Source organism: Astatotilapia calliptera, chromosome 18 (assembly GCF_900246225.1).
Source record: "Astatotilapia calliptera chromosome 18, fAstCal1.2, whole genome shotgun sequence".
NCBI classification, from domain to species: Eukaryota; Metazoa; Chordata; class Actinopteri; order Cichliformes; family Cichlidae; genus Astatotilapia; species Astatotilapia calliptera.
In genome coordinates, this window is record NC_039319.1 from 19,801,607 (window position 1) to 19,827,141 (window position 25,535).

A 25,535-nucleotide genomic window follows, 5' to 3' on the forward strand; every position below is an offset into this window, starting at 1 on the left:
CTTAAGTAAAACATACCAAAAGGCTGTATGCTAAATCTGTTGGAAATGGTCCCTTTTAGCAATATTATATTGATAATATTAAGCAAATGTTAGCAGCTTTTCAATTTGTATTAAAATAATTTGTCTGCAAATCTGTCTGCACAAAGCTTTTTCTGAAGGCTGAAGCATACAGTAGCAGCTAGGCGTGATGCTCTAGTTGTCATAGATCTCAGCCAGGGGGGCTAGTGAGATGATCCTAGTAGCAATCTCTTTAATACTACAGGTCTTGATAAGAGCACTGCTAGAGTAGCTTAAATCAGACCAGCCTGTAGCTTGATGCTGTAGCTTAAGCACTTCTTGCCGTCATCAGGCACGTAGGGGCTCTATGCTCCTGATCAGTCTGATTAGCTCGCTGATGGATTGTCTGTTGCATGGCTCTGTGAGCTGAAGGCCGCATGCTAACCACCCCACCCCCCACAACCTTTTTTTTCCCGTTGGGGGTATGAATATGCCAAGGCAGAGATGCACTTTTAAATACCAGCTCCTCGGATTTCCTTTATCTAAGACATTTTTTTCTGACTTCATTCTATGCCTGAGGAGAGGAATCAGCTACATCCCTGTTAATACGTTTTTGTTTGAAGACATGCGAGTTTTACCTTTGTGCCAGTGTCCATTCTGCTCTGGGTGGAACAAGATTTTGGAAACGCTCAACCAGCTTTAGTTTGAAAACCCAGGGATTGCGTTTTAGTCTGGAGAAGGAAATATAGAGACTTTTTTTTTAAACGCACATATCCTTGTTGATTGGGTTTTATCTGCCACAAAAATTAAGCTAGAACATTTAAGCTTACTCTCATTCCTTTTTGATTTCAACCTTTTTGTCTCGGTAGTCATTCCATTGGTGATGCTTTGGTACCTCTCTGTGTATTTTCAAGTATTGGTTCCATCTCAGCCTAAGCAAAGAAATCTCTGCTCATATGTTTTCTTTATCATCTTTCTCCTTAACATTTTTGTGACCAACCCTCTGTTTCCTGTTGCTCCTCAGTGCATACACTGCCAGAGTCTGCGTTTGGTCGATGCGATGTGCATTTATAGGTTTGTTAATGAAAATGTTCCTTCCTATCTGAATTTTCATTTTAAAGCAGTTTTAACAGTTTTTAAAATGAAAACATATTCAAATATTTTGAAGAGAAATGTTGATAAAGCTTCAAAGATTGTGTGTGAAACCTTTTCATTCTGATTTGGACTTTTTTAGTGAGTGTTTTATGTTCACTCTGATCCCCAAGCTCAAGGCCCCAGTTTGACATTCCCCAACTACCCCACAGATGTGCGTGTGTTTAAAAAAATAAATAATGAAAATAAATAAATAATGTTTTCATGTGTTAGCATGGTTCAGTGGAGAGAGGTCGGTGTGACCCAGCATGCTGGGACAATGGGTGTCTCAGTATGTGGAGTCAAAAGAATGACAAGCTGAGTGGTAACTGACGGGAGTCGAGCAGTGAAACCAGTTCTAATTGGTCTGGGGGGGGGGGGCAGGGGAAGAGGTGATGGTGCATGAGGTCCGGGTGGACTTGTGTCAAAGAAAGAAAAAACAAATACCATCAACACACCAGGAGGTACTCCGTGTGACAAAGCAAGATTTGAATATGCATTTTTTAATGTATAGTCTATGCTGAAAAATAAAAGCAACCCTGCCAAATTCTAAATATGTTATTATGTTTATACATTAAAAAAAAAAAAGCTGTATATGCAGCTGCTAACTGGTTCATGGGGAACATCTTTGGATGGTAATTGAATCAGCATAGATATGGGAACTGACAAGGAAAGCAGTATGGTTCTGATGAATTTCAGTATGCGTAATCTGTACCATATTGGTTCTGAGTGTTATGGCTCTCACTCAATACTCATATCTGTGGCCTGTCCCCTGAAAACTTCCTGGAGTCCTATCGAATGTCGTCTGTGCTTTTGTAATCCAAACAAAACCCATAAAAATTTCTAACTGAAATGGTTTATCTGTTTTTTTTTCTTCATTTTCCTCATCATCCCATTTAGCTGTTTTCCTCTGATTTTATAATTCAAAGGGAAAAGAGAGGAAGCTGTCAAAGTGAATAAATCTCTGCTCTTTTCTCACAAGCCTTTTTTTTCTTAATCCACTTCTGGAGTCAGTTAAGGGTGCTTCCCACAGCTCAGCCATCAGCTGGCCAGTTTCCTCTCTCAGTGACTGGTAATAAATGGAGCTAAGTCAAGGTAATTGTCTAGCCTGCTCTAATTCCTGTACTGACTTTGAAGACATAATGCTCTAGACTATCAGGCACAAGCATCCACTTATATTCAAAACTTTCCTAAGTCTCGTTGACACATCTAAAGTATCGCTCACACAGAGTCAAGAAAGGTTCAAAGCTACTGTCGAGTGTTATGGATGTGTAGATTGTACTTTTATCAGTTTCATATTCCAGTTCTTCCTCACTCATCACTGTGAATACACCCAAATCTCACAAGCAGCACTGCTAACACGAACACACTCCGACTCTGACTGCTTTAGTCTCTTACAGAGTCACTATTAATCCTTATAACATGTTGTTTTTTTCATCTCTCACCAGCCCACACAGCCCCTCTTTCTTTCTCCCGGCTCCTCTGGCTGTGATCACTATCTCCACACAGGGACCTTCTGTTGGCCCCCCAAGGCCTTTTTCACATCATAAAAACAAACAGTTTGAAAGAAGAGAAGCACTAGCCTCAGACCATTCAAAAGGTGGATGAGTACACAATATCTGGACGTTTTTATTTTGGGCACTGGGGCTCTCTTTATATCAGTAGCCAAGGAAGGAAACTGGGCCGTAGTGTTTTACAGTTCAGGTGGTATTTTAAAGCCCCCTTAGTAACAGGGCGCTATGCATATCAGCCTGTGAGTGTGAGGAACACATGAGAGGAGTAACACAGTAGGACTTTTGACATAATACTCATATTAATATTGATCAGACTTTCATTTTGTCTACTAACTCAGGGGTGTTTTTTTGCTGCCGTGCATTTCTGCCTCGCCGCGTCTCTTCTTTCTAGGAAGCCATGTTCACCTTGCGTGACCCTGTCGATTTATTTAGCCGTATCATAAAGTGTCATTTTGATTTCCACATCTGCTTAAAGGGTATGACATAAATACTGTGGATGGCTGCACCAGTCTTATTCGCACAGACACTTTTGCGCATATTGCACTTGCCCATATTATAGAAAAGCACATGTGTAATGATGTATCATTACTGTTCCTATGCTAATGGCCTGCTTTTTGTGTTGCTGTGTGCGAGTCGAGTAATTCCTCAAAAGGTTTTCTAGAATTGAGTTGATTTTCGGTTCACTGTAGTCATGGGTCTAGAAATAGGTCAGTTTAATTTCTCTTATAATGATAAAGGTCAGGCTTTATGCAAGATAAATTGCTACCAGATCAGCTCTGCAGGGCTGCCTCACTTAACCTAAGGAGCTAGGGTAAGGGTTTTGGAAAGCTTTGTCTGGTATCTGGGAGGGCTGCTTCTGAGCAGTCGAAGGGTCTCTCAGCTAAGAGTAATTCTCCACTGGCATTTAAACAGATTTTAACTCTTTAAGAATTGTGCTGCAATTGCAGAAGGCCAAACAAGGCACTTTTCTGCACCCTGATATTAAGCCACCACTCAAGCAAAACAATAGTTTCATTATTTCTTGATTTCTTTCTGAATATCGTTTTTGAAGTTCCGCTCCAGCTGCGGGCTATGAGGGAGTGAATGGGAGCGTGAATCTCCAGAGCCACTTGGATAAGAATACTCCATGCAACACTGCATTTTGCTAAATAACCAATGTTTGATAGACACAAACGTTTCGCTGTATGATCTCTCTGGGTGTGAATGGAATAAATTAGCATTCCAAATTGTGCTCGAGATGAAGAAAAATAAGAAAAAGACAAGTTGCTCTCAAAACCAGCATTTGTATTTATTAGACTGTTGTAAATTGACAAAAGTAAAAGGAGAGAAATGTATGAAACTATTTTGTTTTCCTCTTTATAAGCAATGTGTTAATTTTCTTTCAGCCTGATGACATCTTTTACACAGATACCCTCAAGTTTATCTTTCATAATTTTTATATCTACAGGCGTGCCATCCAGCCCGAGAAATGTGATCTCCATTGTCAATGAAACCTCGGTGATCCTGGAGTGGCATGCCCCCAGGGAGACGGGTGGTCGTGATGATGTCGTCTACAACATAGTGTGCAAGAAGTGCCAGGCCAACCGGCGTTCCTGTTCCCACTGTGATGACAACGTCGAGTTTGTTCCAAGACAGCTGGGCCTGACCGAGACCAGGGTGTTCATCAGCAACTTATTGGCTCATACTGTCTACAGCTTCGAGATACAGGCCGTCAATGGTGTCAGCAATAAGAGTCCATACCCTGCGCAGCATGTTTCCATAGATATCACCACCAACCAGGCTGGTAAGTACCTTTACTTCCATGACCATTCAAAAAGCTGTCCATATCAATGTTGTTTTTCATTTTAGCTGTTTACTTTTGGTAAGTGTTCTGTTACAGTACAGTCCAGAAAGAGCTTTAGTGAAGGTTACAAATGACGTGCTTGTCCTGATCTCAGTGCAGCGTTCGATACTGTTGACTATAATATTTTATTACAGCGATTAGAGCATGTTGTTGGTATTAAAGGTACTGCGTGCAGTGGTTTGAATCATATCTATCTAGTATAAACTCCAATTTGTTCATGTAAATGGTGAGTGGAGAGTCTTCACACACTAAGGTTAATTAGGGAGTTCCACAGGGTTCCGTGCTAAGACCAATTCTGTTTACATCATTCATGCTTCCTTTAGGCAGCTACAGTACTGACAGAGGACTAGAAAGAGAGAGCATGTTTCTCTGGCTTACTTGTGCTTCAAGATTAGGCCTAAAACTTTCCTTTTTTCTAAAGCATATAGTTAAGGCTGGATCAGGTGACACTGAATCCTCCCTTAATTACGCTGCAATAGGTCTAGGCTGCTGGGGTATTCCCATGATGCATTGAGTATTTCATCTTTTGTCAGCTTTTTCACCCACTATGTGTTTATACACTTCTCTTCATTTGAGAATAGCTGTTATTAATCTCTAGCTCTCTTCCACAGCATGTTTTTTTCCTGTATTGCTCCTCTTACCTCAACCAATCGCGGCAGACGGCCGCCCCTCCATGAACCTGGTTCTGCTGGAGGTTTCTTCCTGTTAAAAGGGAGTTTTTCCTTCCCACTGTCGCCAAAGTGCTTGCTCATAGGGGTAACATAATTGTTCTGGTTTTCTCTGTTTTCTTTGTATTATTGTAGGGTCTACCTTACAATATAAAGCACCTTGATGCAACTGTTGTTGTGATTTGGCGCTGTGTAACTTAAATGAAATTGAAAAATTGAATTGAACATTCTGGTTACTCTGCATTTTGTTTCAGTTTAATTTGTGAAATGGCAAATACCCTATTATTGTAAATACTGTGAATCATTTCATCCTAATAGAGTATTCATCATGTGCATTATGAAGCCACACTTCATGGCTTAGGAATCTTCAGGGCTACTATGATTTCATATTTCTCCACTGTGAATAATCAGGCCTTGAAGAGAGAGGAAAATTGTTCAGGTGAGGTATGCATACATGCTCTTTCTAGCCCTTCCTTTCCTTAACTGAGGAAATTGCCTGTTAAATGTTATATTGTGGGGCAAAAAGAGCACAGCTTGCTTTATAGGTATGTAGCAGCTAATTGAGATTCAAATCTCGTCCCTGTTCAACACTAAAGTGTCAGATTGGAGGACACTTTTTTAAGCTTGTGTTTCTATACATCCATGTGTATTCACATGGATGCACATGTGTCCATGCTATGGTTAGCTTCAGGGTGGTATTATTTCCTCTTATTCTCCCTGTCTGTGTCTCTGTACTTGCTTGTGTGATTTGTGTGGTGGGAGCCAAGCCCATCCAATGGAAATGACAGGTTGAGGATATTGACTTTGATGGTCCTTTTTGCTACAAGCGATTTTTTCATGCTTTTGTAGAGCTTTGACTTGTACACAAAAAAACACCTATCAAGGGACAAATACTGACCATGTGAAACATTTAAATGAGGCTTTCTTCCTTTTTTCTGTTTGTGGATGGGTCGAACTGTAAAAAGCAAAGCTTGGGGGAATTAAACAAACATAAAGTGGAGTTGCTTAGTGGAAAAAAAAGATTGTTGAGTCTCGAAAGGAAGAAAGTGACAAGTTTTTAGTAGCCTGGGTCCACGGATCCTTTCGTCAGTCGTGCACTTTGATAGCTCATGTCATGTTTCCTATCCTCTAAAGATGTGCAAATACATACTCTCATCCGCTGATAAAATATATAATATCGAACGAAGTCTAGTTGAGCCCTGTTTTACTTTAATTGTAGAATGAACTTTACATTTATATCAAAGACCAGTGACATAGTAATTGCTTCATCCAGATCTCCTTTGTGTGGGACTACATTTTGAAATTAAATTTGGCCCGCTTGGTTGAGGGCATACCACATTTGATTACAACGACTCTCTGAGGAACATAATGACCAACTGAACTTGTCTTTGTCTGAGAAAGAATCAGGAGATGAGTGGGAGGGAAGGCAAGGCAGGATGGAGAAATGGAGTGCTTTTTTTCCCCCTACCAGACTGAAAGACTGACAGTGAAGAAGAGGAAAATGAGGGAGTAAATAGGTCTGATTATCAAGGTGGCCTAATGGTGCTGACTGTCCCCATTTGACAGACTAATAGTACACTTGACAGATAGATGTAGAAGAAGCAATGCCCAGGCCTATTGTTGAAGTCTGCTGCAGTAATGAGGTGTCTGCTAGTAATCTGCCAAGCCTATGTCCAGCTCTATATGGCCCCTTTGTAGACAGGTAATTGCACTGTTCCTGACTTCAATGGGGGTTTTCGAGGTCAATAACGATGTAGAAGTATCCAGAAGGGATAAATGTTAATGCGCTCAAAAAAAGAAGAAAAAACACCCAACAACAACAACAAAGACATCCTTAAGATATAAGGTTCTAGATTCCCAAAGACTCTTCAGTGCAGCAGTGAAGCACATTTATACTTTCAGAAACATTGAATACTTACATCATCTTATACATTCACTGAACAAATTCAGTGTAAAGTAAAGCACGATGGTCTGCGCCATTTAAATGTTGCCATCAAAGTGTGTCCACAAGTCCCCTGCAGACTTTCATGCATCCATGAAAAACTGTTGTTTCCAGCATCTCTACAATCAATTTAAAATATATGAAGTATAAAGTCAATCAAATGTGCAACAGTTTCTGTTGGCAAATTTCCCAGCTTATGCGAAGGGAAAAGTAACTCCATCTCTAAATGAAATAGAAAATAACACCTAAACCTTATTTCTGTGCACAGCTGTTTATTTGTGGAGGGAGTGTGACTGAGTAATGTAACAAGCATTTGTATCCTGTACATCTTAGCCTCGAGGAACATATAAAATCAGTTGTTGACCAGTTTATTTCAAGTTGGTATTTTTCTGTTTTATTGTGGTTGTTGTGTGACTGCGCAAACTATGCGTTGACTTTCTGGAAACTACGCAGCTAAATCTTCTATGAGTTAGGTAGCGAGTCACTTTGGCTTGAAGGTTGGCCATATTTATTTGAACCAGAGTGCACAGATGAGGATGTGGAAATTTGCCTCAGCAGATTCTAGAGTCTTGATCGATGAGAGTATTCCCAGTTGTATGAATTTGTGGCTTTGCTAAACATTATCCATAAAGTAAAAGCTATTAGAACAAATAAAAAGGAAGATGTTTATACTGATCAATGGACAAATCACCCTGCACTGGGTATGCCAGAAGAGATCTGGCATAGAGATCCATAATGCAGTTAGCAGTTTTCATCAATAAGGTATTTTTGACTGATCTCTTATTTTCCAAAGGGGTCACCACAACAGATTTTACACCAGAAGCCCAGCGTGATGCAACCCTTCCAGTTATTTGGGACTGGGACCTGATAGGGACTAGACTAGGAGTGGACTAGATGTCACAAGTTCCCAGAATATAACCAGTGATCTTTCACATGTAAGGCTTGCATTTTTTGCTACAGGTGGCTAATTTCCATGTTTGCCATGGAAATGTACATATTGCTTACTTATTTATACAATCCATAGTTGTCGGGAGGTCTTGCGGATTGAATTTAAGACTAAAGGATCAACTTTTTGAAGACTATCTTAAACTATAGCCTTTATATCCATATACAGCATTGCACCTTAACATGACTCCAAAGCGTACGGCCAGTGATATAGTTTCAGGTCACGGAAAAGCAATAAAAAGACAGTTTTATCAGTTTCACACTCAATTTCAGTTCAGGCATTGATAGCAAAAATTTACATTTCCCTGATTCTAAACTACAAATAACACCATAAAATATATAATTTAGAAGATAAGTAGAGCCTACCTGTGAAATATAGGCTGTTTGTCAAGGGCAGTGTTACATTATTGCCTTTCTGGTCTGATAACAACCTGTGAGGGGATATGTGTTCAAGTGATCATGATAAAAAGTTTGCACTTGTGTTGGTGAAGTCTTTGCATTTTCATTTTGACTTGGGTTTACCATAAATAGTCGTGTGATTACGGTAAACCAAGGGTATCCAGAAAACAGTATGCAGCAGTATTTAGATGGCTGTAGCATGAACTGGCTATGAAAAGACAAGGTTGAGGGGAGCAAGGGGAGACTGTGGAGGAGTAGAAGAAAAGGAGAGGATAGTGGGGGAGGAGGGTAAGGGGATTTAGTGTGAATCACCAAAGAGGCCATTTAACTGCCCTCGATCCCAGCGTGTGTCTGGGAGGAAGGGCTGATCAATAGTGTGATTTAGGAGTTCATTCACAGCCTTTGCTCTCCAGGAAACAAACACGCACACACACACACATATAATGATAAAGACACACAGGTTATATACTGCCCCCGTTAAGACCATCATTCAAGCCTGGCCTGAATTTAGTCATATTTATCTATCTTGGCCACTGGATAATAGCTTTTACTGTATGTTGTTTAATTTAAAGATTAAGAAACTCTATTTTGGATTTAGTTAAATACAATATGGCCACAGAGTTAAATATATATGGTCACACCATTGGCAGTAAAACCATAAACGTGTGGTGAATACTACACTGTGCTAGCCGTGTTCCCTCATTTATTCCATCCTGGGCAGTTAACTTGTACAAAGTGCTGCTAGCAAAGTGTTTTTGTTGGGTTTTTTTTTATCCCAACCTTTTCAAATGTGGTAACTCTGTTCCCTGAATTGTTATGTGGGGTTTTAGTGAACACTTCATGAAATAAATATCCAAAAGCCTCTTGACTGGTGCTGTTTTATGGAGCTAATACCCAACATTTCTCTGATCTTACTAGCACAGCCTTCTTGACCTAGATTATGTGCCAACAATCCCTCAGACCACAGAACGCCAAGTGTATCTACAAACAATCCTCCTCCACTTAGTTGCTGTTTGGAGAGCCATTCCCACAGAAATGCAAACACTACTATCCTAAGCCTTCTATGGGCAAGTCTGCCTGGGCGAGTTGCATTTAAGATACTAAGATGTAGTGCAGTAGACTGAAATCCAAACAACCAGATGAATTAAAGAGAGCTGCCATCTGTGGGGTTCTAAAACCCAATGAGATGTTAGGCAAACATGTCCATGGAGACACTGCTCATTATGTCTTTTCAGTTTACAGCCTTTCCATTTGTTTTGGGGTGTTGCCTTGTTTCTTGTTGCTTTACACTCACTGTATAAGATTTAGGGTGTCTGAGAGCTTCATCATCTTAAACGGGTCTTGAGGCTCTCTCCAGTGTGCCATTTTTATTTCACTTAATGTCTGTTCCCATAACTGTTGGATCCTGTCCCTGGATCCAGAAAATGAGGTATTAGCTGCAGGCGGGAAAAAAATAAAAGTGTCGGTTCTGATGCCACTGAGCCACCTTGTCAGTTCTGATGTCTCTATGTGATGTTTTAAGTAAGCATACGTTTGTGTTTCTGTGTGCGCTTGTTCCTGTGTGAAAGTATCTGGTATTTTCTTCTTTTTTTTTTCTTGTGTGTGTGCTTCCTTTTTTTTCTGTGTTTGGAATCGTCCACGTATAATGTGATTTTAAAAATAATTCAAACCATGGTTCCTTGACAGAAATCCTTGGCGCTGAACTGATCCCTCTTTAAGATGTTCAAGAGAGGCCCATTACCATGTAGTCATGGCTGGCTTGGCCCTCTGAGCCCCTGATAATAAGGTGGAAGGCAGTCGAACCTATGCCTTTGACAGAGGCACGGCAACATGGGCTGCTTCCCTCATCTGAGACACTGAGTTGCTATTAAGAGGCTTCACAGTTCAGTAGCGTGGCAGCATCTTGAAAAACAAAACACGAGTGCACAAAGAACAACTTGTACATGTGGCAACGAATATGTTTATATATATTTGTTTGCTTCCCCCCCCCCCCCCCCCCCCCCTTTGCACAGAAGTGAATATGGCTGTGGCACAAGATCTGCTGACGAATTCTAGTATAACTTTCTGTTCTGTCATATACTAACTGAGGCAGAGCAGGAATTTCTAGCCGGGAATTCAAATGTGAATACGAGGAACTTGTATAGCCATCTCAGTCTGTTTCTAATGAGAAAAAGGCCACAGAGAAAGAAAGGAGACTGGAAACTTTTATTCTCATTTTGAGTTTGACCTTATAAAACAATTTGACTGCCTTGTACAAGATACAGAAAATAGCCTTTAACTAATAATTCAAAGGGAGCTTCACACTTTTTACACATTAACTTTACTTTGTTAGTCTGAGGCAGCACTTCTGACCTTGTGGAAACAGTTATGTAATCTCTACTATAGCTTTTGAGGGACTTTCCAAAGATGGATGATATACACCTTTTTTGTTCAGATCTTTTTCCAAGAAGACTAAAAGTTGCGGTATCTCTGCAGTAGTTTTGACCATTCCTGTTTAACATTAGTTATACCAACTTCATGCTGGAGGAATCACTGCGAAACCACAGCCTCAGCTTTGTGGCACACATGCAAAGTGGTGCTTCACCTCATCTATATTCTACAGTTGATTAATTGCAGAAAAAAAATAAGCTTTTCATTCTTTCATCACTTTGTCTCGTGCTTCTGTCCCGGCCCATCTCTGTCCCTCCTTCTTTTCTCTCTCTCTTTCTGTCTAAGTCAGAAGCTTGGAGGCTTTGACTTTGATTAATGGTGAGCCGAGCTCTGCATTAAAAGCCAGGGGCTGTGAGTGAGGCCAGATAAAAGTGGAGCACAGGAGCAAGGGATGGGAAGGATGGAGGGGGGAGGGAGGAGTGCAGGACACAGTCACCAATCACTGTCACCATCATCGTCCCATGGTGACAGCGGGGGACGCAGTTGGTGGGGACAGCGGTGCTTCATTGGGCTGAACCTCACCCTCATATAGGCACGACACATTGTCTGTGACAGGCTCTTCACACGTAGCCTGGTAGGACCCACATACATGTGCACATGATTTTTTTTTTTCCTGTTCTGCTTTTCTTCTCTGAGCACAGTCAGTATGTCCAGTGGGACACGGCTGTTTTAAAAAAAAAAAATCCCTCTCCTCTTCAGAGAGGGTAGTGGAAATGTATATTATAAGGGTACATGTTAATATCACATTATTCCAGTTGAGCTGATGTTTGAGTTCACTGAGAGTCTGTGTTGTGCTTTTGGGAAACAACAACTGCATTAGTTATGCCAAACTTAAATTGGTTAAAGGAGTAATAACAAGAACATCTCAGCTCTTGTATTGTATGAGATCCTCTAGCACTAGTTAATGAACATAAAAGGCTCTGATTGGATGTTGTTCCTCCAAATTGGCCATCAGTGACGCACAACACCTGAATCGCTGGGAAAAAAAGAAAAAACAATTTCATTGTTTTTCTGTATGAATTTGGTTGGGACAAGGACTCAGGGCTCCCCTCTTCTTCTTTTTTTTCTTCTCTTTTTTTGCTGCAGTAATTTCTGCGTGGAGTGCCCCTCCCTGGGGTCTGTCAGGAACAGTGTGTGCCTGTGGCCGGTAATTGATAATGCGGCCCAGGCAGCCCTAGCCCTGGTCAGTGGAGCGTGAACTAGCCTGAGAAGCAAAGAGGCTGAAGTGCACTGAGGTGAAGCTTAGCCCTTACACTCTCTGTCTAGGGTATAGGAGCAGGAAAGGTGGGGGCAGGAGGTGAGAGCCAAGAAAGGCAGACGGAACAAAATCCATTCACACTGACAGGATAAACAGAGCCTATTCATTTGTTCAACATTTACATTTTACAAAATTATCTGACATTCACATCAAGAAATACTAACCCCAGTCGAAGCTGTCGAATAACCTTGGTTTTCTTAGAAAACAGGATTTACGTGCAAACACATGTAAAAAGGTCAGAGGGTTTTTTCCCTACTATAACTTGAATGCTTATGCAAGAGTGAAGTACACAGAGAAGCAAAAGAAATGGAATAATCACCAAGGACTGTGATAAAAAGATGACTTAGTTGAGAGAGGGTGCCATTTGCTGCCTTTTGAACAGAGGAGTTATTCAGCAAGATGTGAGTGGAGACCAGGTGGAGTGATGACTAGGCCTCAGCGAGCAGGCCAAGAGCCAAGTGGCTGATAGGTGCACAATGTAGAGCAGGGGTGCCCAATCCCGGTCCTCGAGAGCTACCGTCCTGCAGCTTTTAGATGCATCCTTGTTCCCACACACCTGAATCAAATGAATGGCTTGTTATCAGGCCTTTGCCAAACACGATGGCATGCTGAAGAGATCAAACCATTTGATTCAGGTGTGTGGGAACAAGGATGCATCTAAATGCTGCAGGACGGTAGCTCTCGAGGACGGGGATTGGGCACCCCTGATGTAGAGCATGGGCTTGTGTGGGGCTGTATTTATGCCTGCAAACATGGGGGTGAGGATTTCTTTCCAGGACTATATGAAACACCAAGGCTTTGAACTTACATGAGCAGTAGGCAGAATATATTTTATAATCAAAGTCACTTGTGTCTTCACAAATTGGTTTGATGAGTAACTCTGGTTTAATTCATCCTTTAACTTTTAATTAGAGTCCATTATAGCAGCGTGAATTACTTTATGATGATGGAGTTAAATCTGGGGCATATTTATGTATGTCATTCCAGAAACTGATTTGTGCATTAAAGCTAAGCAGTCTAATTTTTTATTGAATAATTTGTGCTGCTTTTGCTTAAAAAGAAAAGTTTCCTCCTGGATCACAGATTGATGCATTTTACAGAAATAAGAAAACACATCCTGGTGCATCATTTATTAAGAGTCTGACGCTCAGCAGCTCCAAAGTTGTGAAAGAGCAACTACATGTTTGGTCAAAATAAAGTTTTAAGTTGTGTCTTAACTTTCTGATCTTTTGTGTTATTTCTGTGCAAATGAATGCAACTTTACAGCTTAAACAGATTTACAGTATCTACAATGGGATATATGGATGTGCAAAGTAAAATGCAGCATATGCTCACTGTTTCACTTTGCAGCACAGGCTTCAGTTACTGCAGCCTTGTGATTTGTGCCGTAGTCCTTGCTGCACTCTCTGCAGCACAAAGACAGCTAAATAAAGAGGGCTTGGCTTCTTATTGCTGCTTTGATGCCAAATCCAGCTGAAACAAAATGTGATTATTACATATGTTATTATATTATAATTCTCCGCATGTTACAAATTGAAATATTAAACTTTGTGGCCTCAGTGTCCAAGCACAGCTCTGATTGATCGTGTCACAGGTAATAGCCTATCAGGAGCTCCATTGCCACATGACTGATCTGTCCCATTACAGCACAAGTAATCAAATCTTTACCGTTTTCTTTTAATCCTCCCCTAATTTCTGATTCAGACTTCTGTGTGGAGCCTTTATAGAGCCTATAACTTAACTTACATTATGGCAGACATGGTTGGCTACATTTATGCGTGTGTATGGTTACACATTAATCACCGTGCTGGAAGCGTATAGAAAAAACACGAAATGTTGGGACATTTTTTCCCCCTCTGGGTATCCGGTCTTAATAGGAGGATTCAATGGCGCTACACTGGCCAATTACAATAGTTACAGGTCACATCGACCTGACGTGTAGTTACATTTCTCGAGAGGTGCGTGTCAGGTTATGTGGAAGGTTAGTGTTAAAAAGGGTTTCTGCTTACGACGTAGGTTTCCCGCAGAAGTCTAAATCAGACATATCTGGCATGAAAAGACATTGTGGTAGCCTTTGGCTTGATTCTTTGAGCTATTCTTTCCATCTGTTACCAGACAGAAGCACAATGAGACTCTTCTGTCCTGTCTTTCTTGAAACCTGAAGTAGTATTTCATTTTGCTCTGGGCTCGTTTGTTTTTTTCCCCCACACAGAATTCCAGACCTTTGGAAAGTAAGCTCCAGCCAGAGGAAGGCAAAATGGGTCCCATGTGGACCAAAAGAAAGAAAACCCCCAAAGCTTACAGTCAATGTGACACTGTTTGTGATATTTAAAGTCTTAATGGGATTACATAAATTAATACTACAAGCGGGAGTAAGAAAAATCATTGTCAAAGTAGCTTAGATACTGCATTCAGCAACAACACGACACAGATTCGCTAAATAACAGCAGTGACAAAAATAGTAAAAGAAGTAATACTAAGCAGTAAGACAACCTGAGGGACACCGCATCAGCATGCAACACCTTTTTTATTTTAAACGGTAAAAATAGGATTTAATTTAATTTCAGTTCAATTCATTTTACTTCACACTTGTAGTCCATATAGATTAAAAGCATGCTTGCAGCTGATCAGATCCCGCTCTGGTTCACACAGAGGTCTTATCTTGAATTTAAAAAAATGTCTTCTTAGACTTTCATCTAACTTAAATTCAAAGATATAACACAGCACGCAAACATAAGCGCAGGCACATCGGCATGCACACACAGCGCAAGTTTTATCAAGTTTTATTTATAATACAATCTCCGAGCAACATGTGAAGCATGAAGAGGAGCACAGATGATAGCGGTATGACAGTTGCAGAGGGCAAAAAAATATGAGATGAGCAGGAAATTGCTTACTGTCGGGGTTAATTGACAGCCCGTGTGTGTGCGTTCAGGTGTACTTGGGCTGAAGGATGGAATATACGGTGGAGCTGGGTCAAAACAATCACGGTACTATAGTGATTTGATTTTAAAGGGTTTCATTACATGAAAAAGATGCAGTTCATATGCAAACAGGGGCATTGTTTGTATTGACTCCGTCTTGAATATACTGGCTGGGTGCAAAGCTTGCTTTTTTTCCCTTTCTGCTCTATAATTTGGTTCACTAGGACATCACTGATACTGATATCGCTAATAATAGAGTATACTGTTGCAAGTGAAAAAAACAACAAACAAAAAAACCCAAATCTTTTGGAATTACCAAGATGTCTGCATTGATTAATCATAATATGAAATGCACGAGTTTCGTATTTATTTACACAGTTGAGCAGAAGATACAAATACTGTTATGCATGATAGGAAAGAAGCCAGTAAGGGTTTTACAGGACTCACCTTTTCAAATGCAACAAGCAAGTGTACAAGAAATCAAACAAACACAATCTATTTGTATATAATTCAACTAAATGAAAAAGAGAAAACTCATAAATGGTCCCAAGACTTTTTCCTTAATAACACAAAAACTGATTAAATGAATAATATAAAATGCAAAGTGATTTCTACTGGGTCTATTTTCAGTATGTATTATGTTGGACGTAACAGCTGCTTATGCAGAAAATGCACAATTTCCCTCGAAGCTGATGGTTTTGTAATGACCAGATTTTCATCAGTCAATGTTTTTTACTCAAACCTGACTGAATGAAAACATCTGACTTTAAATTCACTGCTGTGGGGTCACATACTGACTCACTCATTTATAATAATGGTTCAATTTCCTGTATGAATAAGTGGCCAAGTATGATAATTTTGTCTCATCAGTTTAATGATTTTAAGCCTTAAGTGCTTTTTTCTTTAAAGGCAAAAGTAATAACGTGTATTTACAGTGTTATCGCTGTAATATGCCTCGGCAGTCCTCACAATAACTTGTGATGCAAATTGTGAATTAATATAAAAATATTTTTACAGAACATAAGATTGATCAGTATAAAAATGTGCAATATTTTCATTTTTTTATAACCCAAAGGTAGCAAAGACACTCAGTGTCTGTTTTATTTAGTTTTACTACCTATACTCTCACTGAATTTTCAGGAAAAAAAATGTTTATGAAATTTAATAATGACAGAAATGAAAACAAGTTGATATTTAAGTTTTTAAGTCTAAGTTAACACAACTGTGTGAATGAGTAGTCGTGAAAGAAAAGGGAGAACTGATCCAGTGCATCCTGTAGAGGCTACACTCATGCTCCTGAATTCTCTGCCCATCAGCGGACAAAATCTAACACAATGGTAGCGGGACACTTGCCAGGCTCGTGGTGATGGACCATTCTGGTAGCCAGAGTCCTGCTCGCTCGGCCCAAGTCCACGCCCACAAATCTCGGCCAAAATTGGCAGATCTGTTTTGGCTAAAGCCAGTTTATATTTGGTCCTGCGGTGCCAGAATATGGCAGAGAGCAGGCCTAATCGCTCTAACTCAGCTGCTTACCTGCTTACTAATGAGAGAGGCAGTTGCACTGTTTAAGCCGCTCGGACTCTGAGAAGCATACTGATGGTGAAATAGTTCAGTTTGTATTTGTGCAGCAGCGTGATGTTTTATTTGCACATGTACAGAATTCAAAAGTGCACTATTTTTTAAAACATAGACCATCATGTTTGAAAGTATTTGGATTGAATTATTGAACTAAATGCACTAAAGCAAATCCCCTAACTTTAGAGAAAGCGCTCTGCATTTTCTAACTTCACCTCCAGGTTTCATGAAATTGAGCCTTGAGGACAGACAAACATGCACAGAACTGAGCAATTCAGCTGTTTAGTCAGGCTACCCTTGCTCACCAATCTGTTTAATTATCTTGAATTTGAGTATTTTTGAATAACCACCTACAACCAACAAACACTTGTGGGCGAGAAACATGTGTAATTAAAGCCGGTTATTATAGAAATGCACTAATTTTGTCTTACTTGTTCTGTCTCCTCCAGCTCCTTCAATAGTTCCCATCATGCACCAAATCAGCTCCACCATGAATAGCTTCACACTCTCATGGCCTCAACCAGAACAGCCAAATGGCATCATCCTCGACTACGAGCTACGCTACTATGAAAAGGTAAGTGTGTGTGTGTGTGTGTGTGTGTGTGTGTTTCTGTAATGGCTGAAGTTCTTTTACTCGTGTCGTCTACTCTGCATATTCAACTGCATATAAATCCGCCCAAAAACCAAAGCTCTCCTTGATATCTCTGAGCTGAGTCCCCCTGGGTTGATAATATGTTCTTTCGCTGTGTTCACTCTGCCTCTCCCACTGTTCTTTGGTTTCGGCTGCTGATGAAGCGAATAGTTTGACCTCTGCTCCAGGCCCACTCTGCGTAGTGCAGCAACCTGTCCCACTGTGAAAATGCATTGCATCTGGAGGGAGTCACATCGACCCGTCTGCTCACACACAATACGTCTGCTTTATTAAGTCGCCAGTCCTACCCCACGGAGCCTCTGCTGCACAAGTATTGACCTGTAGGCTTTTCCCAAGGCCTTGAACATAATGATACTGAGAGATTGGAGACTTTAGCTTTTTTGTTTGGGTCCTTGTTTGTCCTCCTCAAGCTGATCGATAGGTATAGCAAAGTTGGTTGTGCAGTTTGTTTTTTTTTCTCTCCAGTCCTTGTCATCCTAAGCTAAGATTTGGTGCACCTTCACTCATGTTCTGCTTTTCAAATAAAAGATAAAAAATCAATATAGTTTTATCAATGTTTTTTTTTTATTCTTTTTGTGTTGAGTTATTTACTTCACACAAACTCATTTTGGCTAAGGCTTTGCGATCAATATTCACAATCCCACCTTAGAATAGTTTTGTCACATTTAGCATTTTCTATCAGAGAGAACAACAATCATGTTTTTAAATAGTGTTTGCAGTTGGACACTCAGTTATCCAATATTAGCTGCAGCGCTTGCTGTTTTCCCCTCTGGCATTGCACAGGTCATGAAATTGAATCTGATTGCGATGGCCCTGAGAAACCTTATCTGCCAGACAGCTTAGTGTCGTGTAAATAACACTTATACAGCCCCCCCCCCCCCCCCCCCCCATTAGCTCATGAATATCAATGAAACCTAATCCTATTGATGTTTATGCAGTGCATCCTCACACAAATAGATGAGCACTGCGTAATCACAAATTAGTGAATTAACAAGGACAAGGTTGCTAATTGTACTGGGATAGCTCAGGTGACAGAGAGGTTGTACTCGACCCTGTCTGGCTCAGTCTTAATGCACCTACATATACCCCTATGTTTTTGTGTCTATCTGGAAAAATACTTCCCCGTGTGACTCTGAGTAAGACACAGAAGGAGAGTCAGAGTGATTGCTTTGTGACACACTGGGCTGTGAAGATGAGATTTCCACTACGGTGGTCCTCTTCTGACAAGCTGTATTTTGGATCTGACGCAGCTTTTTATAGGTTCTGAACAGACACTTCTTCAGCCAGCCCTGGCTGTCCAAAGTGTCAGTGTAGATGTGTTTTTATGCCTGATTAAGCACCAACCAACCAAAAGTGCAGGTGGTTGAAGTTTTTGGCCAAAAGAATCAAATGAAGCTAAATGGATTGAAGTGTAATTTCCCAGCCTGCTAAATTTCCCTATGCACATAAGTGCGTAATGCCATGTAGATTCTCTCTGTCACACACCTTGGCATGGCTTTCTCGTGAGTTTATCTTCCTTGCTTTCTTGCCCATTCTGCTGTAAAGTGATGATGTGGCCTTTTGAATATGAGAGTAGTAACACTGTTATGGTTATGGAGTTGATTTTCTCAGTGTGCCTGCCACAGTCAGCTAGTCCTTAGCACAGCAAAGCATGAGCTGTCTTTCTGCAAACTCCATCTCCCCGGGAGCCACATATAGTCACTGACAATGGCAACTTCTCTAACAGCATGGCATTGTCACATTTTGTGTTGAGTAATACTTCAGGTTGTTCATAAAGGAATGATCTACTTCTCTCACAACCTCGTCATAGTACTTGTTCGATACAAGTTTAGTTCTTGTACGCAGGTTTGATTGTTTGCTGTTTTGTTTTTTCTGTGACAGTGCAATACAGAATGTCATATGCAACAGTGATTGGACTGGTTCTTGATCATTTTTAAAGGGAGATATACATGCAAGGAAAAGTACATGCTCTGTGATGTTGTCTGCTGAGCCACCAGGACACCCTCTGGGGCTACAGGACTCAGGCTTAAAGCATGTCTGCTTTAAGTCACTCGCTGGAAAAGCTAAAAAAAAAATGTAGTCATGCTGTCAGTGAAGCAGAATGTTTGCACAGATCTTTAGGTATTTCCTTCTTTATTTTTATTTTAAAATAACTGCTTTTGGGAAAGAAATGTCTCAATTGCACCGATGTCCCATATACAATACTGTGGAAAAAGTTTCGAGCCACATTATTCTAAATTTAAAACGTTTTTGAGCTTTAGAAATAAGTGGCAGCTTTTTCACTCATTTCCAGTACCGGTACTTGTACCTGACAATTTTCTGAGGAATGTTTTTGTTTGTTTGTTTAAGCTACTCGACACTGACCTGTGAATCATTCAAGCATAAAAAAGGCAACTAACTCAAGGGATGAACCCGTGTTGTGTTTACACATAACAGACAACTTAGCAAAGAACCAATTTTTAAATTACTAGCAGCGCTTCGCCAAAAACGTATAATTTGTTCCCATTTCTTTAGTTGAATCTGTAAAAAGTGACAGTTTGACAGTGATTAAATATTTTTCGCATCAACGGAGTGATTCCCAGAGGTATTATCTGAAAAGTTGGCATATCTTGGCATGGTGCGCAGTTTATCTTTAAATATGCTGAGGAAAATGAACAAGTGCAGGACAAAAGAAGACGTAGCAGGCCTAAAAACAAGCTGCAGCAGCTGAACAGTATCTGAAAATCACATTCTTAAAAAGTAGGAGGAAAAATTCAGGTGAAAGATGCATCTGGTCCTTCAGTTTATCCTTCTACTGATTGCCGAGGTCTCATTAGTGAAACGGGGAAACAAGGCTGAGTTGTGCCAGATTACAAAAGAACTGGACTAAAAAACAGTGGTAACAGGTTTCATGGAGTGATGAATCCAAAGAAACTGAGTGGAAAGCTAAGAGAGTTCAGGCTGTGTTGAAGCAGAAAGGTGCTCAAAAACTCTTCTTTATGCCTTATGAACTGTTTTTCCGTGTATGTTTGCACATTTCATTTAATGATAAGCAACATCACTAAACGAACAACTTAATATTTATCATTTCTGAAAATGTTCTGCTATATAAAATGTTAACAGTAATGATAATCGTAAAGCTGCAGAATAAGTCCAAATTTTCCATATATAGTAGAACTGCAGTTTAAGCTGTAGCTGCATATATAAAGCTGTTGGAAATGACTGCATTTTGACAATTTCACTTGAAACCTCAAGAAAATGCTGGAGGCTGTTCTCTCAACAGGCTTCGCTCACTTCTTCAACCTACCTTCTCATTCCAGAGTAAGCGGTCTCAGGACTCTGTAAATTGGGAAGCAAGATTAAATGAGTCGAAGATTTGTTGAGAAAAAGTAGAATCGCATGCTCTCGTTCTCTCCATTTTTCTCAGACCCCTTTTCCTCTGGTTGCCTGAAAATTTGGGGAGGGTGGAAATAACGCAGCGTAGCGGAGGTCAGGCCCTCCATTAAGGCTGGAGCGGAGCAGCCACCGGCTCTGGTTACTGATTGCTCTGCTGGTGTCAGAGAGAGGATGTGTGTGTGTGTGCCGGGATCTGTGTGTGAGCGAGTGTCAGTGTTTGCGTGTCGGCAGCAGTCCAGGTGTATCCATTCTGGATGACAGCAGTACTGTCATGCTACGGTGTAACAAATTCGAGAGCAAATGCAAGTTTTATGGCATGTCACTATGATCTGCAACATACTGACCATTAACACTTACAACTTTTTGGGGGGCAGTCTTACTGCAAATCTCACCTTACATATAATTAAAAGGTCCTCAGAAGAAGTAATTGGGAATGCATGTTATTCCTTTGTCTCAACTACAACACTTTTATGGACACACACACTAAAAAAAGTTTTCTTTTTCTTTTTTTCTTCTTTTTTTTCTCTCATTGGAACTTATGCAGCACTCCCTCAGTCCCTCAGCAAGAGCGCACTCTCTTCTTTTCTCCCTCTTTGTTTGTCTCCCTACTCACTTACCGAAGCCTTCTTGTAGGTCTCCAGGTGAATGGAATGCATACAAAGAGAAAAAGAAAAGGTGCCTACCTACAAAGAACAAGAAAAACTCAAAGAGCAAAAACAAATAGGTTTCCCTTGAAACTTACATTAGATAAATTGAATTTTCTTGCTTGTCTTTTACCATCCTCATTAGTGTTAAACATACAGCTTTGCAGAATCGCAATGAAAAACAAATGCGAGACCCTTTTTGTGTGGGGATAAAATTTGCTCTTACACTGGTTTAACTTCTTTACTTCACAAAATCATTAAGAGACATTGGGGGTCTTTAATGTCGTATTTTTATCACGACTATTTTACAATTTAAAAATAATTACCATTTTCCTTTTAGATTAGAATTCATGAGGCAGTGGTAATTATTTGCATTTGGAAATAAAAACTATCTACTCTCTGAGATTTAAATTGTTGCCCCCTACTAAAGTGGTTTTTTCCCAACCTTAGGCAATACATTTTAATTGGGAACATTAATAGAAGAGTTTTTTTTTTTCTTCAAATATCAAAATTTTGTCTTATATACTCCCCATCTTTCTCTTTATGTGCGCGTGTGAGTGCACCCATGTGTGTGAGCTTTTCAATAAGACACATGGTACTACCAAGTTTGTCTCTGTGCCAAGGAGCCATGCTGTCCATTTTTGGTGGGGGTTTTTTTGTTTTTGTTTTTTAAAAACAAACAAACTATGTGTACTTTGAGAGGTGTCTGTGTACACATAGTTTGTTTGTTTTTGCAGACCAAGTGAAGTGAAGTCAAATCAGGCTTTTTTAAATAGTCTTATATGACTACCAGCTATAACAGACCCACAAGAGGAATCGTTTCGATTCAGAAAGTCACACAAAAATACAAATTTCCAGAAGTGAAAGGATGACAAGTGGCCAAGGAAAACTGGCACTAGAAGAGCAACTGGGTGTGTATTGGAATTTGAAAAAAAAGAAAGAAGTGACAGTCTGTTAATACCAATACAATTATAATTGCTCTGGTAGTAATACAATAATTCTAATAAATATAATAGATTCTCCATAAGAACTTCAATTAAAACATCCAAATATATGCAGTGTCACTACTTTATGTTAGTCATGTAGGTGGTAGGTTATAATTAATAGACATGTGCTCGTGTATTAACAACAGTCCGGACAAGACACATCAATAAAAATGAATCGATTAAATCTGTGAACAATATTCATGAGAGAGTTGCCTCGCTAAGTGTGTTTCGGTGATTTTATTACATGTCATAGAGCCCAAACTCCCCATATTGCTTACTCTCTGTCACCCCTGGCAACGCTTTTGATTGGCTGCTCCGCCATCTGCCTTCCCACCTGCAACTTTGTCTTTATTTAGCAAGTATGGGTGTGGTCCTCCTAATCCTCATTTGACTGGCAGCAGGGGAGGACCTCTCATACCTGGAAGTCCCTCCTGGCATGGGCTTTCATTGGTTATCTCCTAACCTGCTGGAGTGCCAAATGCCAGCTCATTTTAAGTAGCAGATGTGTGTGTGTGTGTGTGTGTGTCACATAATCCCCATTTGACAGGCAGCATGAAAGGGCCATTGCTAGCTGGGGCTCCCCCAAGGGATGCTTGCCCATTGGCGATTTGCCATCTGTCTGCTCACCTGTCCCCCATTCAAGCTCAGCAGATGGGGGTGTGATTCAGGGAAATTCACGATGACTGATAAGCAGGAATAGGCAAATCTTGACCCCAAGTGGTCCGCGTGCACTGAACCATATCTTGGACCAGATGAATAGGTGACAAGGGTTTCAGTCTCTCGTGGGGCTTCTTGTGTTTCGCACCTCTTTCAAATGCACAAGCTGCTCCTCTGAAGTCAAGTTCCACAAGTATTTGTATGCAGCACACTGGTGAAATGACAGTTTGTGTGATCTCATGTACAAAAGGTCTGTGAAATGATTAAACTCTCTAAACCAGTTACATCCAGCATTGCGTTTATAAATATCTCTTTTCTCTCAGAGATAGAGCGAAAGCCTGTTGGTGTGATGCTCTCCCATCCCTGGCCCAAACATTTGTCTTCATCAAGCTCAGAGTGTCCAATAAGAGTTAATGTGATTGCTCACGTTATTATGTGGGGGGCAGATTTCATAGCTGTGTTTACCTCGTCTGCTCAATGACAGAGCAACTGGAATGATTCAATTACACCAATAAGATTGGATAATGATTTTGATGTGGGTTCCTTCTGCCTCGAGTTTCTTATCGCTTCCTACCATCTCCCCCCTCCCTCTCTACCTTTATTTTTTTTTCTACTCCATAGTGTTGTCATTTTTTTTTCTCAAGTTTTCTCTGCATACTCATACATGTTTTGGAAGTTTTTATTTAGCATTAAGCATGAGTTTACTCATTACACTTAAGAAAAAGTTGCCTATATTTACACTGCACTACTAATTCAAGGGAAATTGGCCCCTTTGCATTGAGCTGCCCTTTTCCTTCTCTACTTCTGTCAGCATCTAGCTATCAGCAGCTTGCAGTGGTGGGGGTTGTGTAGGTGCAGTCTTATTTTCTGGCTGTCATATTCACTCTGGGTTATGGGAAGGTGACAGGCCATAGTCATTACTGATCCACAATAGCAGATACCTAAAGCAAGTCCCAGACTACACTGCAGCAGACTGCAGACTGCCTCTGTAAGAGTGAAAATATAGTAATGTGCAAAAATCTTCAGCCACCCCTCATTTCTATATATTTTGCTCCCACTGACCAAAGTGCTACAAAATAAAAGTACGCAGAATAAATAAATAGATAAACATAAAATAAACAGAATTGATACTAAAACGCAAAATAAAAGCATCAGTAGAATACAAGATAGGATTAAACATGAGTGAAACAAAAGGATAAAAAAAAGAATAATATACAAACTGCGTTAAACGCCAAGCCGAAGACGTGGATCTTAAGAACGAATTTTGAAGATTAGCAGTGAAGAGGCCCGTCTAATAAGAAGCAGCAATGAATTCCACAATTTGGGAGCTGCTATGGCGAAAGCCCTGTCCCCTCTGAGCCTCTGCTCCTCGGCACATCCATGAGCAGCTGGTCAGCTGAGCGACGGGGAAGGGCAGTGCAAATGCAGCAGCTCAGAGAGGTAGGGCGGGGCAAGGCCATTTAATCACCTAAAAAACAAATAAAAGAATTTTAAAATGAACTCCGAAATGGACAGGCAGGGAGGATAAAACAGGGGTAATATGCTCTCTTTTCCGTGGTCCAGTTAAAAGTCAGGCTGCAGCATTTTGCACCAGCTGAAGACGACACCAACATATAAAGAATTACACTAATCCAACAGAGTTGTGATGAAAGCATGGATTCATGTTTCAAAGTGACTTTTCTGCAGAATGTTTTTTTATTTTTGCCAGTTGTCTCAGCTGACAAAAGCTGGATTTCACCACTGGATTTCTATCCTAAATAGATATTCCAATTCAAAAATCAATACAAAAAATAGAGGGGAAACACCTTAAATTGAATGTTGCATGGGACGTGCAAGAATTTTTAAGCTATTCCTTTTCATAAACAAGTAAAATACTTACTGCCAGAGGAATTGGATTGAAAAAATAAATAAATAAAAATAAATCAACAAAAGCAAACCCACTTCAAAGAACAAAACTGAGGATCAAATGTTCAAACTTCTTGCAGTAATTAAATTACCTCATGAAGCACATCACAAGCGACAAACCACGCAGTGGCGTTTTTAATGTTCTGACGTAGCGATTTCTCTTTGTAAACCGCAAGAAACGATTGCCTTTAATTACAATATTGTGCATGCGTGTAACTGTATAAATGCTTTTATATTTTACACAGTGTGTTTTAGACCGCGTACGTGCTCTGTCGTGGTTTGAAATTTTATTTGAAGTTCAAACTGGTTGAAGCCTTTTTAAAAACTTGTGTACAGACATATTACCACTGTCTGTTTAATAAAGCATTCACACCGAAGCCTTAAGGAGAGCTTTTGCCTCGTCGCTCCTGTCTGTTGTTTATCTACTCTTCTCTATATCGACTTCTATTCTTTCTCTGTCACTGATGTTTTTCAGAAGCACAGTGCATTTCCTGTAACATGCGACTTAAAATTTCTTTTAAATTCAGGACCATTTCTCCTTACTATTACCAGAATACGTGATTCCATCATAAACTTGGTTGTTGTATCTCAAACTTGCCAACACTGGACTTTTCTGAATTCTGCATGGTGTGATTTAATCCTTTCATCTTCTGACATCTTCTCATGAAGTTATCTCTAACTTGCTGCCTG

The 25,535-nt window shown here is 40.2% G+C and overlaps 1 protein-coding gene across 2 annotated transcripts in view; it reads left to right on the top strand.

Annotated features, from left to right (window-relative positions):
- ephb1 (EPH receptor B1) overlaps nucleotides 1–25,535 on the top strand; it is a 171,248-nt gene that overhangs the window by 104,029 nt on the left and 41,684 nt on the right. For both annotated transcript variants that reach the window (XM_026150315.1, XM_026150316.1), the window contains exons 5-6: nucleotides 4,090–4,425; nucleotides 17,076–17,200. In XM_026150315.1, coding sequence (XP_026006100.1) covers nucleotides 4,090–4,425; nucleotides 17,076–17,200 — 461 coding nt within the window. The remainder of the gene's footprint in view (nucleotides 1–4,089; nucleotides 4,426–17,075; nucleotides 17,201–25,535) is intronic.